The sequence below is a fragment of the Nerophis lumbriciformis genome, linkage group LG38 (genome assembly GCF_033978685.3).
Source record: "Nerophis lumbriciformis linkage group LG38, RoL_Nlum_v2.1, whole genome shotgun sequence".
Lineage (NCBI taxonomy): Eukaryota > Metazoa > Chordata > Actinopteri > Syngnathiformes > Syngnathidae > Nerophis > Nerophis lumbriciformis.
Genome location: NC_084585.2, coordinates 22,971,877 through 22,991,102, shown reverse-complemented (window position 1 = coordinate 22,991,102; position 19,226 = coordinate 22,971,877). Strand labels below are relative to the sequence as shown.

The 19,226-nt window shown below is 39.9% G+C and overlaps 1 protein-coding gene across 1 annotated transcript in view; it reads right to left on the bottom strand.

Moving 5' to 3' along the window:
* The window catches only part of tex264a (testis expressed 264, ER-phagy receptor a), a 266,859-nt gene that overhangs the window by 45,766 nt on the left and 201,867 nt on the right, over positions 1-19,226 (bottom strand). Inside the window, exon 3 of the mRNA XM_061932238.2 lies at positions 3,278-3,449. Coding sequence (XP_061788222.1) covers positions 3,278-3,449 — 172 coding nt within the window. The remainder of the gene's footprint in view (positions 1-3,277; positions 3,450-19,226) is intronic.

Here is a 19,226-nt window from a genome sequence, read left to right as displayed (position 1 = left end):
TCTCATCAAAAAAAAAAATTCTAATCGTCTGAGAGTCTTTCGGCCGCATTTTGGCAAACTTTGTACTAAGAGAAGGCTTCCGTCCTGCCAGACTACCATACAGGCCTGATTGGTGGATTACTACAGAGATTGTTGTCCTTCTAGAAGGTTCTCATCTCTCCACAGAGGAATGATGTAGCTCTGACAGAGTGACCATTGAGTTCTTGGTTACCTCCATGATTAGACTAAGATGAATGCAGCAATATACAGCGACATCCTATAGATCATGGGTGTAAAACTCTGGCCCGCGGGCCAGATTTGGCCCGCCGTGTAATTTCACTTGGCCCGTGAGGTCATATCAAATTAACACTAGAGCTGGCCCGCCGATCATATACAGCTGCGGTGCCGCAGTACACCGCTAATTCTCATACTTGCCAAACCTCCCGGAAGACTCCCAAATTTCAGTGCCCCTCCCGAGAATTGGGGGGGGGGGGTTGGTTTGGAGGTAGCGGGGGTGTATATTGTAGCGTCCCGGTGTTGTGCCGGATAATGCACCCCCGGTGAAGAATGCACACCCTGACGGGAGTGTTATATCAACTAAAGCCCACACTTAAAGTTTCCACGTGCAAGATTTAATCTATTTAAAAAAGTTATTTAATAAGAAGCCAAAAGTGCAAAAACAATAATGTTCGTGTTGGAGGAGTTGTGAATGAATGAAATATGAAATGCATGCTGCAGTCTGCAGGTGTACCTAATGTTGTGGCCCAGCAGCGACTGCACACATAACATGGTGCTACTGCTTTATAGTGATGTATTATATATGAGTGTCACTTATTTTGAAGTTAACAAATATTATAAAGCTGAAAGATCTCATTTAATTAATTTACTTTTAAAATGGTTTTTTTTAGAAATAATCAGACATCGGAATAGTATTGTTCAGTTTCCTCTGAGTCTTTATCTTTCAGATTGCACAATTGCACAAACGCATAACTCTACATCCATAAAGCCATGCCTGGATGTTTTCAAATGTATTGTGTAGCAATACGCTACTAAGTCAGTCTTGTAAAAATGGATTAGGAAATAAAACCTGCCTAAAGTTATGTGATGACAGTGAAACATGAGTTATTTCTAGTTTGTACAAGGTTATGACTCCATCTCACATCTAATCAGGAAGCAAGTTTCTAGTTGCCAGTGCATCCGGACGTGGATGCAGAGCTTCAGCAGGTGCGTAGCCGCTACTACCACAGTACGCTCTACCACACATACTTGAAGCGACAGAACAATTACAGTCTCATTTGTCTTCATGTCCTCGCCAATCACGGCCAAGAGGGAAGTGAAGTTAATTAATTAATTCATATAATGTTCTACACATGGTGAATGTTTATATTCAAGCGAACCACCAGGTTTAAGTAAATAATGGTTGAGCCCAGAATAAATTAAGGAGCCTTAGTTGGTTGGACATTCGCATGTGGACTGGGTTAACTCTCTCCCGAGAAGAGGTAATACATTCAGACTTCGAAATGCAAAAGTGATAGCTCTATCCTGGAAAAGAGAATCCATGTCTATCTTCAGGCCAACATTTAGGGTACAACCTACAGAGGTTGTTTTCCGGTCACTTACACATGAACATCTCCTTACATGGTCAGGTTGCGCTGTCCTGACTTAGCACACACCCAGAGACAGAAAGGAGGAATATAAAAACTGATGGTTTGGCTTCTCCAGGTTAGGAGTGCCTAATTTTTTGACCGAATCTCCTCCAGGAACTGCAGTCCTGTATAATGACGCTCGCTTGTAATAAAGCAACTTTTGGTTCAGTAAAGCGTCTCCGACGTCTCTTTTGATCCAACCACACTGCCGTATCACCCTTCTGTCCCGACAAGACTAGAAATACACATCAAGAGCAATGTTGTGTTTAGCATTTGTTGTGTTTCTTTGCAACCTGATGCCAGCTGTCGTCGCACAATCAAACCTGACTCAGCGGCAAACAAAAGCAAATAAACACACACTTGCCTCAGAATCACCAATTAAAGGCCTACTGAAATGCGATTTTCTTATTTAAACGGGGATAGCAGGTCCATTCAATGTGTCATACTTGATCATTTCGCGATATTGCCATATTTTTGCTGAAAGGATTTAGTAGAGAACATCAACGATAAAGTTCGCAACTTTTGGTCGCTAATAAAAAAGCCTTGCCTGTACCGGAAGTAGCAGACGAGTAGTGTGATGTCGCAGGTTGTGGAGCTGCTCACATCTGCACATTGTTTACAATCATGGCCACCAGCAGCGAGAGCGATTCGGACCGAGAAAGCGACGATTTCCCCATTAATTTGAGCGAGGATGAAAGATTTGTGGATGAGGAAAGTGAGAGTGAAGGACTAGAGGGCAGTGGGAGCGATTCAGATAGGGAAGATGCTGTGAGAGGCGGGTGGGACCTGATATTCAGCTGGGAATGACTAAAACAGTAAACAAACACAAGACATATATATACTCTATTAGCCACAACACAACCAGGCTTACATTTAATATGCCACAAATTAATCTCGCATAACAAACACCTCCCCCCTCCCGTCCATATAACCCGCCAATACAACTCAAACACCTGCACAACACACTCAATCCCACAGCCCAAAGTACCGTTCAACTCCCTAAAGTTCACACAGCACATATATTTCCCCAAAGTCCCAAAAGCTACGTACGGGCAAGCGATCAAATGTTTGTAAGCCGGAGCTGCATGCGTACTCACGGTACCGTGTCTGCGCATCCAACTCAAAGTCCTCCTGGTAAGAGTCTCTGTTGTCCCAGTTCTCCACAGGCCAATGGTAAAGCTTGACTGTCATCTTCCGGGAATGTAAACAATGAAACACCAGCTGTGTTTGTGTTGCTGCAGTCGGCCGCAATACACCGCTTCCCACCTACAGCTTTCTTCTTTGCTGTCTCCATTGTTCATTGAACAAATTGCAAACGATTCACCAACACAGATGTCCAGAATACTGTGGAATTTTGCGATGAAAACAGACGACTTAATAGCTGGCCACCATGCTGTCCCAAAATGTCCTCTACATTCCGTGACGTCACGCGCTGACGTCATCATACCGAGACGTTTTCAGCAGGATATTTTGCGCGAAATTTAAAATTGCACTTTAGTAAGCTAACCCGGTCGTATTGGCATGTGTTGCAATGTTAAGATTTCATCATTGATGTATAAACTATCAGACTGCGTGGTCGGTAGTAGTGGGTTTCAGTAGGCCTTTAAGGCTATTTATTGGTTTGCCTCCTGTGCGTGCAAACATCATATTACCTGTGATGTCAGTTCCTCCTTCTTCATCAGAGTCCTCTTCTATCACATCCGTTTTCACTTCATCCTTCATCTCTGGAACAAAGAAATCCGTCTGGCGGGACAGCGGAACCATGTAATTGGTGACAAGCGATGCACAAATTTCAATAGTTGGGAAGGCGGACAGCTTCCTCTCCTGTGAAAACACAGAGGAAGAAGAAGGGTGAAAAAACATCACACTTGTACATGAAACTTTGGAGTAGCTCTGGTCTTTGTTTACTATTATGACGTTTTGCCTCATAGAACAGTGATTATTAAACTGTGGTACGTGTACCACTAGTCAGAGTCATGTATAAAGAGAGTATGGCCACCCGGTTTTAGACGATCTCAACGACTGTTCAAAAGCCACTCATGTGACTACAGGGTGCCATGACTGCTAACACCGTTGGCTGATGCTATGTGTTTGCGGCGCTTCCTCGTTAGTTTTTCGGCGTGTAAAAATGCCCTGTTGTGCAACATGAGGCTGCTCTACCCGTGAGAATTGCAGAAAGATTTTACATCGCTTTTTTCACAAGAAAAGTATGAGAAGTTAAAGTTAACTGTTAACACTGAAGAACCACCAATTACTGCGTTTTGTGCCAGGTAAACACACGACACAACGTCTGAGTTTTGTTCAGGAGAAAACACACAGATGTTACTAAAAATAATAACAGAAGCAATGAACAAATTAAAGAGATGGTTTGACAAACACAGACTATCTTTGAATCTCAGTAAAACTAAAACAATGCAATTGGGTAACAGTAGAAGAGAAAGTCAAACACAAACACACAGACGGAGTAGACATTTAAAGAGTAAAATAAACCACATTTTATGTGTAATAATAGATGAGAAAATGAAATGAAAATTCTTATAAAAAATATACAACATAAAGTGGCAAAAAATATGTTAATAATGAATAAAGCAAAATATGTTCAGAATCAATCATCACTCCATTTTCTCTACTTAGTGCTCGCCAGTGTTACCATATTGGAGTTATTGTGCAGAAAAACATAAAATTCATATTTTCTCCGTGATTGTTGGTCCAGAGTTATTGAAGACTTTGGCAAAATGAGGGTAGTAAGTTTTTTTTTTGGTCGTTCAGCGTATTTTTTTTTACCTTTATTGCGCCGTCGGATGCGTTAAGAGTGCCTGCTAGTCACTAAACACTGCAGGAATAGAGCAGCAGAGCATTCTTATTTATACTTTATTTAGTGATGTAAGAATTAAACGTCCTAATACAACAATTTAGACAATGTTATTGACATGCAAACCAGCAAATAAAATAATTCACTGCATAGTTTCTATTAACATTAAATAGTCCAAGCAGCTCACCAAAATAGCAATCTTTTTGTATGTCTCTGATGATCATAACCACAAGAGCCATTACTAACACCACCAAAATGCAGTGGGAAGCTTTAGTTACCTGTTAGATCCGGATTCTTGAAAGCTATAAGCTCTACCTTAATAGCATTAGCATTTTCTTATTCTCTTTATATTACCATACAGCTAAACAAGATTAAATGACCACAATCGCCCCTTAGTGTACGAGAGGAGCACTGCGTATGACCAACCGTCAATGCCCTGATGTAGCGACAAATTGGAAGATTGGCAGCCAGTCAAAGTATCCCAAAGCTGCCACAAATAATTGGAGGATGCAGGCAAAACTGTGGACACTCAGACCTTTTTGCTTTTGGATAACATCGGACCGCCTGTCCTGCAGGATGAATTTGAGGACCAGAAATAGACAATTATAGTAAAACATTTACATTTAATTTGCTCGCTCAACACAACCATTCTAATCTTGATTGTTTTTCCTGGCTGCGATGTGGTAAGGTTGTTGCTTCAAGATTCCTCTCGAGAATAGTGGTTTCTGTGTCAACATGTGTATATGTGCTTATTGGCTATCAAGTTTTTTTCTCGGCCCCAGTCTGCACCCCCTTCCCCTTAGGAGCCCAGTCTGAGATCGACTTTTTTGTACTCATCCTCCCCTAACGTATACCTTTTTCCCACTTTTTACGGGGAGCCGTAAGTGGCGACCCATCACTGTTCCTGTTCTGTTCCTGAACAATGTTTGTCTAATCTTAAAACGGGTTTGTGGTGAGAAAATAAAATGTTGTTGTACTTGTGCTAACATGTACTTGTCCTAACATGGAAACCAGAACTACACATGTAGGTGTGAATATAGAAGAAACCAAATGATTTGAGAAATCAGACCAATTTAGTGCATGGAAATATACTGACTGTTGCAGGCTGTAAAAATACAACTAAATAAGCGGTCAGCCTGCATATACTGTATTTCCAAATGATGGGAATATGTGGAAAGTTTCTAACTTAATGACATTGTAATTAAGGGCTAAGAAAGTAAAAGCTTTCTCCCCAACCTGCTGGTGCTTGGTGAGAAAGTGTGACGATAATGGTCAGAGAGTGAGGAGGTACAAAATAATTCAGCTTCCAATATTTAATAGAGCATCTATCACTTCGACTTACAGTAAGTCTTTTGGGTGAAATGGATGTGACAGATTGTGATGGCTAAGGTATATTAATATCGTGTTGCCATACATGCACTCACTTTGCTGACATTGCTTCTTTTACACATTCAGATGAATTTACTGTACTGGATGTCCTACCATGGGAGGCCATTAAATTTGTATTACCATCTTCATCTATTGACTACATTTGTACTCTCCTGTGCCATATAGAATGTGGAGACTTAATAAATATTATAGCGCATTTATATCTAAAGGAAACATTAGCCTCTCATATTCCTCCTTCTTGCTTTAGTACTTGTATAGGAAGTGCACACTTTCCTGGATTAAATCATTTTTTTACAGAAGCAGCAGTGGTATGATTTGCAAAATAATTAGCTTAATTTGCGCCAAGGATTATGCCAAGAATTATGCCAAGAGTTCAACAGATTCCTACTTTTTGGAGAATGGCAACGGAATTACACCAATGAGGATCTATATCAGTGGTTCTTAACCTGGGTTCGATCGAACCAGGCACGTGCACACATAGGGCCCTATGGGTGCTTGAGCCCCTGCCCTTTTTTGCCTCGTCTTAAAAAGTGCCCTCTGCCTGTGTGTGTGTGTGTTTTTTTTCTTCTTTTTTCTTTAAACAACATTAATAAATTCCTGTCAGGGATGTAAAAAAAAACCAAACAAAAAAAACAGCGGTACAAAAACTCCACATTTTCTTGTAATACCGGGTTGTTTGAGCCTGCCGCTTCCGCCAGAGAGAGAGAGAGAGGGCGAGTGAGTGAGTAAGTGAGAGGAGAGAGAGCCAACTACGTACCTGAGGAGACATGACAGTGGAGCAACTTGAACCTGTGAGTTATGGTCTAGTCGCCGTCCACTTATTCAGCATCTAATATGGGTAATATTTCAGAAAAACGCTGTATTATTCTATTATTCAATGTGTCAGCTTCTGTTTTTGCCGGACGTCGGAGCACGGCGCATCAATTGAGCACGGCACATCAATTCCGCGCAGAGCGGATCGTGCGGGACAGGAAGTAGTGTACAAAATACAAAATAAAACATTTTTCAAAATATAATGCACTGTGTTTACGGCGGATCACATTTCTCTCACAGCAGAGGTTTAGATATAAAGTTTATTGTGACTTTGCTATTACTGTGTGGGTTAACAAAATAATAATAATGATAATAACAAAAATAATAAGAAGAATAACGATAATGATAATAATAATTATTATTATTATTAATAATAATAATAATAATTTCAGCATTCTGGGGATATAAGATGTAGGTTGTCAGTTAGGAATATTACCATCTGTATTTAAACTTGATTCATGTTGATTATGCCTGCAGCACAATGCCAAAAAAAAAGAAAGGATACAGAAAAGGAAGGAGAAGGAGCGCCAGGAAGCAGCTAAAGGTAGCAGACCTCTTAATGCATGGCTAAAACCAAGTACTAGCACCAGAATTCAAGAAAGACCACAGACCTCAGAAAGTGTCACACCTGAGAGAGAGGCAGAGACCTTAGAAGCAACACCTGAGAGAGGAGAAGGAGAGTGTAGAAGCAACACCTGAGAGAAAAGAGGCTTTAGATGCAACTCCTGACACAGAGGAAGTCATAGAAATCCCGGTAAATGTTGGGGAGGAAGAATCCACAGGAAGGGAGGCTGATGATACTACTGCAGAGGAAGCCATAGATGAGGGGGAAGTTGAAGGAGCTACAAGTGATGTAGGAGAAGAGGTCTTAACAAATATTGCACCGAATTCTATGGAGGAGAAGAAGAGAAGCTGAAGACAGAGCTCAGAGTTTTCTATGCATCATTTCATGACACTCTCACACTGAAGGGGATCTTAAGAACACTAAGAGACAACAGTGAACATGACATCTTTCCAGCACTGGAAGAAATGATGAAAACATATGCCACGATTCCAGTGTCCACTGCCACAGTAGAGAGGTCTTTTTCTAAACTGAAGCTGGTCAAAAACTCACCCAGAGGCCGATGCACAGAAGAGAGGCTGTCTGATCTCCTTCTCCTCTCCATTGAAAAAGACGTAGTCATAAACCACAATGATGTGATCAACATCTACAGGGACATGGCCCCCAGAAGGTTGCTGCTTTAAGGCCCCCAGAAGGTTTGGCTACTGATTGTGCACTGATTTCACAGCATTTCATGGAAGCCCTGAATTTACATTGAGGAGCATATTTGGGTATGGGTGGCCTCCATCCTACAGCCCTCTACTGGCCCTTGGTCCATATTTTTGGCCCTGTATTGCGTTTCAGTTGTTTAGTCTGAGCATTAAGTGAGAAAGACCATAAGTTACAACTTGATGGTGTTTTCATCAAGTTAAGGGAAGAAGGATAGATTTTCACATTGAAGTTTTTTCCACTTGGGTATTTATTTTCGTATTTTTTTTCAAAGTTCATGTTGCACTGTTCAATGTTCAATATTAAAGTGCTTATCTTTAACAATAAATAGCCTAATAATAAACCCAGTGTTTTGTTGCTTTTCATGTCTTCCAAGCCTATGATAATGTCAATTAACTCATTATGACAATAATTTGTTGACACAAAAGAAATGGCAATCACTTTTACCAACAAAGGACACACAGCTAAGTAGTTAGATTCCTATTAGCAAATTTAATTTTACATTCATTTCCATATTGTGTAAAGGACCAAAAAAGAATGTCCTGCCCTTTTCTGACTTTGAGCCCCTGCCCCTCTATAATCATGTGCACGTCTCTGGATCGAACCCTAGGGGTTCGGTGAGTCGGGCTCAGGGGTTTGGCGGAAGTCAAGACACACCCGACTCATCGTGTACCGGTAAATAAAAACTTCTCCCTATCGGCGTATTACGGATACGGCAACAGCAGAAGTCAGACTGATTTGCAGGTGTGTAATTGGTTGTCAGTTCATACACTGTGTTGGTTTTGTTCTTTGAACAAGGTGATGTTCATGCACGGTTCATTTTGTGCACCAGTAATAAAACATGGTAACACTTTAGTATGTGGAACATATTCACCATTAATTAGTTGCTTATTAACATGCAAATTAGTAACATATTGGCTCTTAACTAGTCATTATTAAGTACTTATTAATGCCTTATTCATCGTGGCCTTGTTATAACCCTAACTCTCTAACCCTGGCCCTAACCCTCTAACCCTAACCCTAACCAAATAACTCTAAATTAAGTCTTTGTTACTTCGAATATGTTCCCCTAGTGTCCAAAAAACTCTAAATTAAGTCTTTGTTACTTAGAATATGTTCCCCATACTAAAGTGTTACCAAAAACATATAACTTTGTCTTGAATTTGAAAAAAAACCCAACATTATATTTTTCACTAAAGAAGGGTTCGGTGAATGCGCATATGAAACTGGTGGGGTTCGGTACCTCCAACAAGGTTAAGAACCACTGATCTATATAAAGGTGCAGATACAGACAGGTTTTTTTTATTGTATTTTATGTCATCCATGCAACCAACCAAACTCTGGAATTAGCATCATGTAAACCTTTGTGCATGTTCATTTCACACCATATTCATTGCACTTCTACATTTTTTAAATTTTTATATATTTGCACATTGTTTTTCTAGCATGCACACATCACACTGTATGGAATGGCCTCAATCTCATTACCTTGCGTAATGACAATAAAGCTGATTCTGATTCTGATTCTGATTCTGATATATATGTATTAATGTTGTCCTGATACCAATATTTTGGTACCGTTCCCGGTACCAAAAATATTTCGATACTTTTCGGTACTTTTCTAAATAAAGGGGACCACAAAAAGATTGGGTTATTGGCTTTATTTTAACAAAAAATCTTAGGGTACATTAAACATATGTTTCTTACTGCAATTTAGTCCTTAAATAAAATAGTGGACATACTAGACAACTTGTCTTTTAGTAATAAGTAAACAAACAAAGGCTCCTAATTAGTCTGCTAACATATGCAGTAACATATTGTGTCATTTATCATTCTATTATTTTGTCAACATTATTAAGGACAAGTGATAGAAAATTAATTATTAATCTACTTGTTCATTTACTGTTAATATCTGCTTACTTTCTCTTTTAACATGTTCTATCTACACTTTTGTTAAAATGTAATAATCACTTATTCTTCTGTTGTTTGATACTTTACATTAGTTTTGGATGATACCACAAAGTAGTTTAGGACCATACATTGGTCATATTCAAAGTCCTCATGTGTCCAGGGACATATTTCCTGAGTTTATAAAGATAATATGAATTTAAAAAAACCGAAAGAAGATGTTGTGATGCCAAAAAATATCGACGTAATCATAGTAGTATCGACTAGATACGTGTCTGTACTTGATATCAGTACAGTGGATGTCAGGTGTAGATAAGGCGTTTGTTTAAGTTTTGATGCTGGTGAGCTACGGTGTGTAGTGAAGCATGTTTAGCTATTCCCCGTCCTGCAGGGATGATACTTGTAAGAAACGTACTTTGTCGTCATGGAGGCGAGGATTAGTGATTTAGAAGGAGCTAAAACACTGCCGACGGCGGATGGACTTTAGCCGCTAGCTAGCTAGCCATGTCTTAAAGCACCTCTTCCGGTGGGGGTTTCAGTGTTATAACTTCACCTCTGTCTTTAGTTTTTAAGTCAAAATGCGTCCCTTCTCCCTTTTCTGTCTACACACTGTGTCTGATTGTAAGTACTCCATGATTGTGTGCTACCGAACATGATGGTCTGCTCGTAAATGAGCAATGACTCGACGTGACGACAACGCAGGCGCTGGAGGATGTGGGACCGGTACGTTTCAGAGGCAGTATCGTACCGAAAATTATTCATTAGTATCGCGGTACTATACTAATACTGGTATACTGTACAACCCTAATATGTATACATACATACATATACATATATATATATATATATATATATATATATATATATATATATATATATATATTCACATACATATATACAGTACATATACAGTACATATACTGTATATATATATATATATATATATATATATATATATATATATATATATATATATATATATATACACATACATATATACAGTACATACATTGTATACATATATATATATATATATATTTTTATTTTTATTTTATTTATATGTTTTATTTTATTTTATTTATTGTATTTAATTTTTTAATTTATGTGTGCTTTTAATTGGTTTACAGCTTTCTTTATTCCTTCTCCAACACATTTAGATGTCTTCTTGAACTTACAAAGAACCCACTCTCTGTTTCACTGCCTCACTTTCAAATAGCTAGCTGCTAAGCCAGTGAAGCTAAGCTAGTCCCGGTTTGAAGCTACTGCACACTGAAGACAGCAAGAAATCGACTCGGTGAAAGAAACAACGTGAGTATGGCTTCCTGTTCTTCGTGCACTGTTCTCATGGATAGGTTGGCTCTATTAGAGCAGTTAGAGCAGATTCATTTTGTAACTTTAGACGCCGCTGACACGTTTGCTAGCGTTAACTGTAGCGAGCTGACTCGCCCAGTTTGTAGCAGCCTACAAACCACAGTGAACCTAACAGATTTAAGCCCTCTAGCTAGTCCTACACCCCAGTCTACCGGACACCACACCTTAGTCATAGGGAACTCTATCACCCAGTACATACCGCTTAGTAAACCAGCCATAATTAAGTGTATTCCCGGGGCCCGAGCACCTGACATTGAAGCTAATCTTAGAAAGCTGATTCGCAACAGGCCTAGTAAACACATACGACAGGAAAATCGCACCACGAGCTACGCAAATATAGTTGTCCATGTCGGCTCAAATGACAATAGGATGAGTATTAGAATTACAATTATGTTTAATTGCTGGTTTGCATGTCAATAACATTGTTTAAATTGTTGTATTTGGACGTTTAATTTTTACATCACTATATAAAGTATAAATAAGAATGTTGTTGTGGATGATTTAAATGAATAAAATCAATACTGTCTTCACTGCTATGTATTACTGTTGTCTACTGACTAATTAAACACACATTTGTTTTACTTTGAATTAACTTCATTGCGTATACAAACAGGCCAAGTAAACATGTACGACAGGCTAGCTACGCGAATATAGTTGTACATGCTCAAATTACACTAGAATGAGACAGTCAGAGATTACAAAGAGAAACATAGCTAGGACTTGTAATCTTGCTAGAAAGATGTCTCGGCATCGAGTACTTGTTTCGGGCCCCCTGAATGCAAGAGGCAATGATGTACAGCAGATTAGTGTCACTTAACAAGTGGCTGGCTAGTTTTTGTAGAGGACAGGGACTAACATTTATTGATAATTGGCCCTCTTTCTGGGGCAAACTAGGCTTGCTGAAGGACAGGCTTCACCCTATCCGGGAAGGCGCCATCACTCTTTCTGGAAATAGATATCACTGATTGTGTCACACTTGACTAACTACTCTCGAACAAGCTCAGACACAGGAAATTACAGTGTCTGTTAGAGTCAGTTAAGCTAGAACTAACCAGCGCCAGGCTGAAAAATTCCTTCACACGTAGCATTTCTTGTAGAATAATACATTACACACACAATGTTTTCCTGTAGTGACTGTGCCAGAGGTAGACATGCATTTTACTGAGGTGGAAAACTATGGAGCGTTAAATCTATCACAGCACCATGCAAATCATCTCTAGATCCCCACCATATCAATTTCTAGATGTGATCAAAAATATTTAAGGCGCACTACACGAAATAGACGTAATGTTATTACAATCAGTACTACGGATACCATTAACGTATAATAATGTAATTATAATGAAAGTATGTGGGTGTAAATGACATTGGTGGCACCCCCTACAGGTTGTGGTCTTTGGAAGACATGGTAGTATTTACGTAATACAGATATCGTCAAACATTTATCATCACACGGCAAATGGTCAATGACGTAAGTGATAGCCGCCATGTTTTTCATCAAATGTTGCTCTGGTTTTACACACAAGTTCTTGTCAGTGCCCTAAAGGTGTGTAAGAAATTTGACAGTGATTTGGCAAAACACCCTGAAGTTACAGCGGTTGTTTTGTAGTCGAGAAATGTAAAGTTGATTTGTGAGGTGAAACTGAGGTCAAATTACAGTGTCATAATGTTAGATTTTTACCAATTTTCACCATTTTATATGCAAATGTTCAGGAGTAGAGTCTTGAACAAAAATATACATATATATACATATATACGTATATATATACATATATACGTATATATATATATATACAGTACATACAGTATATACACACACACATATATATATATACACATATATATTTATAAATATGTATATATATATATATACATATATATGTATATACATATGCATACACACACACACACACACACACACACACACATATATATATATATATATATATATATATATATATATATATATATATATACAGTACATATATATAAATATATATATCACTTACGTCATCATTGACCATTTGTCGTGTGATGATAAATGTTTGACGATATCTGTATTATGTAAATACTAGCATGTCTTCCAAAGACCACAACCTGTAGGGGGTGCCACCAATGTCATTCACACCCACATAATTTCATGTATTTACTAACATTATACGTTTGTGTATATATATATATATATATATATATATATATATATATATATATATATATATATATATATATAGGGCAGCACGGTGGTAGAGGGGTTAGTACATCTGCCTCACAATACGAAGGTCCTGAGTAGTCTTGGGTTCAATCCCGGGCTCGGGATCTTTCTGTGTGGAGTTTGCATGTTCTCCCTGTGACTGCGTGGGTTCTCTCCGGGTACTCCGGCTTCCTCCCACTTCCAAAGACATGCACCTGGGGATAAGTTGATTGGCAACACTAAATTGGCCCTAGTGTGTGAATGTTGTCTGTCTATCTGTGTTGGCCCTGCGATGAGGTGGCGACTTGTCCAGGGTGTACACCGCCTTCCGCCCGATTGTAGCTGAGATAGGCTCCAGCGCCCCCCGCGACCCCAAAGGGAATAAGCGGTAGAAAATGGATGGATATATATATATATATATATATATATATATATGCGTCTCTTAATTTTTTCACATGACTGTCTCCCTCTGCTTTACCAGTACTTTACCAGTAGTTTCTCTTCAGAAACTGTCATTGTAATTCAGTTTCTTTATTGTCTTTGTGGTTTCCTCCTGTTCTCTACTCACGCTGCTGACTTATATTGTGCAAAATAAAACTATTGACGTTCATACTAGCCTGCCCATTGCTGTGGGAATGTTCTTTTTTGGCAACATGTCTCCAATCTGCAGTGTTGCCATGGCTGAGCACCAAAAAAAACCAAATCAAAATAAAACACCGCTGGACTTCTCAGCTACCAGGACAGGCTTTTTGGACGACTTAAGCCACATTCCCACATCACACTTTTTACTGCAGTCAGTGTGATTGGTGCTGACTGATTGGTTTTAATCAAATCTCCTAGGAAATACGACGGTGGGCCGTAGAATGAATCACCTGGCATCACACACACCAGCCCTGCGGCTTGCTATGCAACTTCAGTCCTTATTCCCTTGAACCTGCCTCTATAATGAGCTGCGAAATCAAGACAAAGACGTAAGTCGTTGACACACACACACACCAATGCTGTCACTGACAAGAGAAGAGGAAACACACTAACTTTTTCTTAATGATTCTGTCCCCGTGGTCTAAGAGGCGCCAACCCAGCAGCTATGAGGGATTGCAGGTATTGGTTCCGACCAGCGACAACAGCCAATCATGTCACTTGTTAACACAGCATCAGCCACTAATTGCCGCCTGCTCCTGTCTTTGAAATAATGGCTCTGCACCTCCATAGCAGACTCTGCATATAGAGTACTGCATTCAGCAGACATAAAGTATACTGCAAAATGTCTTCATGGCCTTTTCCACAGCAGTCATTAACATTGTCGTACAATTTGCTGTTAAACTGCTTTTTGCCCCATTTTAAGTATAATTACAGTAAATGCTGTAATTTTGGTCATGGAGTTTATCGACGTAAACCGCAAAGACGACAGGCTGTTAATTGGATGCAACTGTAATTGCAGAGAGGCTGTTTTTTGCCTTTCAAATTTTGCGGCTTAACACAAACAATTTTTTCCGTTTTTCTTTTGTGGGGGTGTTGTGTTCCCATGCCAATGAAACCGTTCCTTACATGCCTGTTTTTTATGTTAAATAGAGAGTAAAACGTATTCATCTCTGACGCCTGCCTCATCAATAACTAATCTCCACATTGGTGAGCCTTTACGAGAGCCATGCTGGAGACTATGGGAGACATCACTTTGAGCATTTACAGGACATATTAATAATGATGCTTAACAACTGCTCTATTTCAGATGGTATTTACAGGACGATACTTGCAACTCCTGTGCAAGCTAATTATGGGGCTGGACGAAAAAAACTATTTGTGATTTTTCTCCCCAAAAATTGCGTTTGTGATTCAATTTGCGGTTTTTGTATTTTATACGTAAAAATGCATCAAACTGGGAAAATAACGATGTTACTTTTAGTCTGTCAATCAACATATTCTTGTCTAAACGTGCCACACATTGGAATACCATATTTTCTGGACCATAGGTCGCATCGGAATATAAGGCGCGCTGCCAATGAGTGGGTCTATTCAGATCTTTTTTCACCGGATTAAAGCAGTCACTTCAGGATGCGCCTTTTTGTAGGCGGTCTTATATATGTGGCTCACCTTCGACTGCGTTTTCTCCTCGTCATCTTTGTTGTAGCGGTGTAACGTGCAAGTACGGGAATGGAACAAGTGTCAAGTGTCAAGTGTCTTTACTTAAATCAATAACGGAGCAGCATCTTCTCAGCAACGGTCCCGTGAAAAACCGTCCGACCGGAACTCTCTAATAACTAAAGTTCCGTGGGTGAATTATATAAACCCACGACACTCCAGCATTTGTGATCCTTGCCAAGTTATCTGGGGAACAATCACGTTAGATGTTTATGCAATTGCTTCTGAGAGACTAAGGAGAGAAAAGGCCTAAAAAAAGGGATAAAATGTTTATCTCCATAAGAAATTGCCTTGTAAATTGAGGTGGAGATCTCAAACAAAAGTTGCCGTCGTTCGCGTGGTAGCAGAGGATGGTTTCTTCCCGTCCGCCGTCTGCTTTTCAGCAGCAAGTCGCCTTTGGCGTGCTTTTCAGCAGCTGCCTTTTCTCCGTCTCCTCGCCACCATCTTGAAGCGGGCGCCGTCGGTCCGCCGGCCCCGCCTCCCCACATTCCTCCATCGCCGGACGTAAGCTGGGCTTCTGACCGGCTAAGCCTACTCCCCCCATTTCGAGGGAGCGGGAAGTGGGGACGGCCCGGTCCCCCTGCGGCCCCGGTCTTCTCTAGCTGTTCTTTCTCTTCCTCTTCTTCCCGCATCAAGTGGTCCTTCCCGGTTGGGCGCCAAAATGTGGCAGTCCTAGCTGCCGTGCGGGTTCTCAGGACCATTCCAGGGAAGACATTGTCGTGAGATGGTTTAGACTTCTTTATTTTTTCGGGAACAGAGTCTTTGGCGTGCTTTTCAGCAGCTGCCTTTTTTTACGTGAGCACACGAATGGTTTCCTTCCGTCCGCCGTCTGCTTTTCAGCGGCACATCGCCGTCGTTCGCCGTCTACTTTTCAGCAGCACGTCGCCGTCGTTCGCGTGGTAGCAGAGGATGGTTTCCTCCCGTCCGCCGTTTGCTTTTCAGCAGCACGTCGCCGTCGTTCGCCGTCTACTTTTCAGCAGCCCGTCGCCGTCGTTCGCGTGGTAGCAGAGGATGGTTTCCTCTCGTCCGCCGTCTGCTTTTCAGCAGCACGTCGCCGTCGTTCGCCGTCTACTTTTCAGCAACACGTCACCGTTGTTCGCATGGTAGCAGAGGATGGTTTCCTCCCCTCCGCCGTTTGCTTTTCAGCAGCACGTCGCCGTCGTTCGCCATCTACTTTTCAGCAGCACGTTGCCGTCGTTCGCGTGGTAGCAGAGGATGTTTCCTCCCGTTCGCCGTCTGCTTTTCAGCAGCACGTCGCCTTTGGCGTGCTTTTCAGCAGCTGCCTTTTCTCCGTCTCCTTGCCACCATCTTGAAGCGGGCGCCGTCGGTCCGCCAGCCCCGCCTCCCCAACTACATTTTACGTTTTTTTTATTTTTTATGTTGGGCTGCTCGGGATAACGATGCTTGAAATTAACACTTTTGTATCTCTTTTTTTAAATTGCTTTTGTGTCCATAGTAACAATATTAAAGGTCCACTATTGTGCAAAGTCGACTTCTTAATGACATTCTAACAGTAATAGGTATCCCTAAAGCCTGTTTATGAGCACCAAACATAAGAAAAACATAACATTCATCTTACTTGTTTGTCCGACTTTTAAAACAAAGTGCTGCTTTTGAACTTTGGAGTCATAAATAGAATAATACCACGTCTACCTACACAACTTTGTCAAAAATTTAAAACAACATTTTAAAAAAAAGGCTTCACGACACATCCAATAAAAACGATGTTCTGCAAACTTTCCCACCAGTCAGCTACAGGCGTGGGAGCTGTAAATCAGATGATTTCGTTTTTCTTCAGCGAATAGGCTAACCTAGCATGACACTGCTGTAAAAATGTGTAATGTTAGCAAGTAGCTCACATAGCTATCCCAATGTTGCTAACGTTTGTGTCCTCCTGTCCCACTCCAAAATTGTATGTAGTTGTAGGTAATGGTGTCCCAATCTTAGATTTGTATCGGATATCGGTCTCATGTAAAAAAAAAATGATCGGATTGTATTGGCTTGCATGTAAAAGATCCGATACAAGCAGTCCTGCAGCAGGTGTACTTGTGCAAAGCTGGACAGCCAGTTAACATCTAAATGTCCTCCAATAAACACACAAGTTTGATCTTTTCTTCTATTTCAGTCAAGACATTTATAAAAGGTCAACATGGTTGTGTAGCTGCTAGCTCCTAGTAGCCCATCTACTAGGAGCTAGCAGCTACACAACAGCTAAGCACACAATAGCACACACGCTCGACATACGTAATAATAACTGAACGATACTGCAATCTAAAACAGTACATATGTCAATATAAACTATTGGAAAATAATTATAATTGCATATTATTTACACATACAAAGTCTCTGAGGCAGAAACGTATTAGAAAGTCTCCATTAACAAACATCATTCAACTTCAATAGCTTAACTTAATGAATAATTGTGTTGCCAAAAAACAATTACCACTCCACTTTAATTCAAATCCATTACAGACAGTTAACGGTTTGATTTATTTCACTTGATCAAACCTTTTCTAATTGTCCACACTACAAAATAATACGAATACGTGTGATTCCTGCTGATATCGCACCGGATCTATATCGGTATCGGCCAATACTAAAGGCCCCAATATCACTATTGGATAGGTAGTGAAAAAGTTGTATCGGGACACCCCAAGTTGTTAATGATACATATACATGGCATCTATTATGTTGGACAAATGTAAAGTTATAGTGTAAAGGCAAAACGTTGATAAAGAATACAACAGCGGTTTTGGGAAATACACACTGTCTGACAAACACACCTAATTAGCGTTAAAGCCACAGACATACACAAGATACAGCATATAAAAAACACTTTTAGACTGTCTAAGTTCCAGCATCAAGGCTAGATTTGGGCATTTCCAATACACATTTGTAGTCCCGTAAGCAAGGTAACATAAATAGACACTAACCCGAGAACAGGGGTCAGCAACCCAAAATGTTGAAAGAGCCATATTGGACCACAAATACAAAAAAAATAATTGGTCTGGAGCCGCAAAAAATTAAAAGACTTATATAAGTGTTATAATGATGGCAACACATGATGTAAGTGTCTATATTAGCTATATTAGCCTACTATCAAAATGGCTTTAAAAATCTTATATAAGTGTTATAATGAAGGCAACATGATGTGTCTATATTAGCCTACTATCAAAATGACATTAAAAGTCTTATATAAGCGTTATAATGAAGGCAACACATGATGTCAATGATGTAAATCATCATTGACAGAAATGTTAAAATGTAATATTTATTCTACACATTTTTACAACATTGGAAAAGATTAAACTTCTCAGAGGATGAGCTAACTCCTGGAAATGACTGTCTTAGAATGGCCAAAGGTATAGATGTGTGTGTCCAAGTTAAAGAAAATGGCAGGCTTTCTTCTTCTAATGGATTTATTACAATATTTGCAAGCTGGGTAACATTTGCTGTGGTCTGGAACAACATGGCACACTAACAGCTATCAGAAATACAGCCAATATTACATACAGATCATGTCATGAAACATGGAACAATAAACTAAATACACAGAGGACATGAGTAAAGGAAATTAAATTAGCTCAAATATACGTACAAACAAGGCATAATAAGTTAAAAATTAAAGTACCAATGATTGTCACACACACACTAGGTGTGGTGAAATTATCCTCTGCATCCCTTGATCGCCCCCTGGGAGGTGAGAGG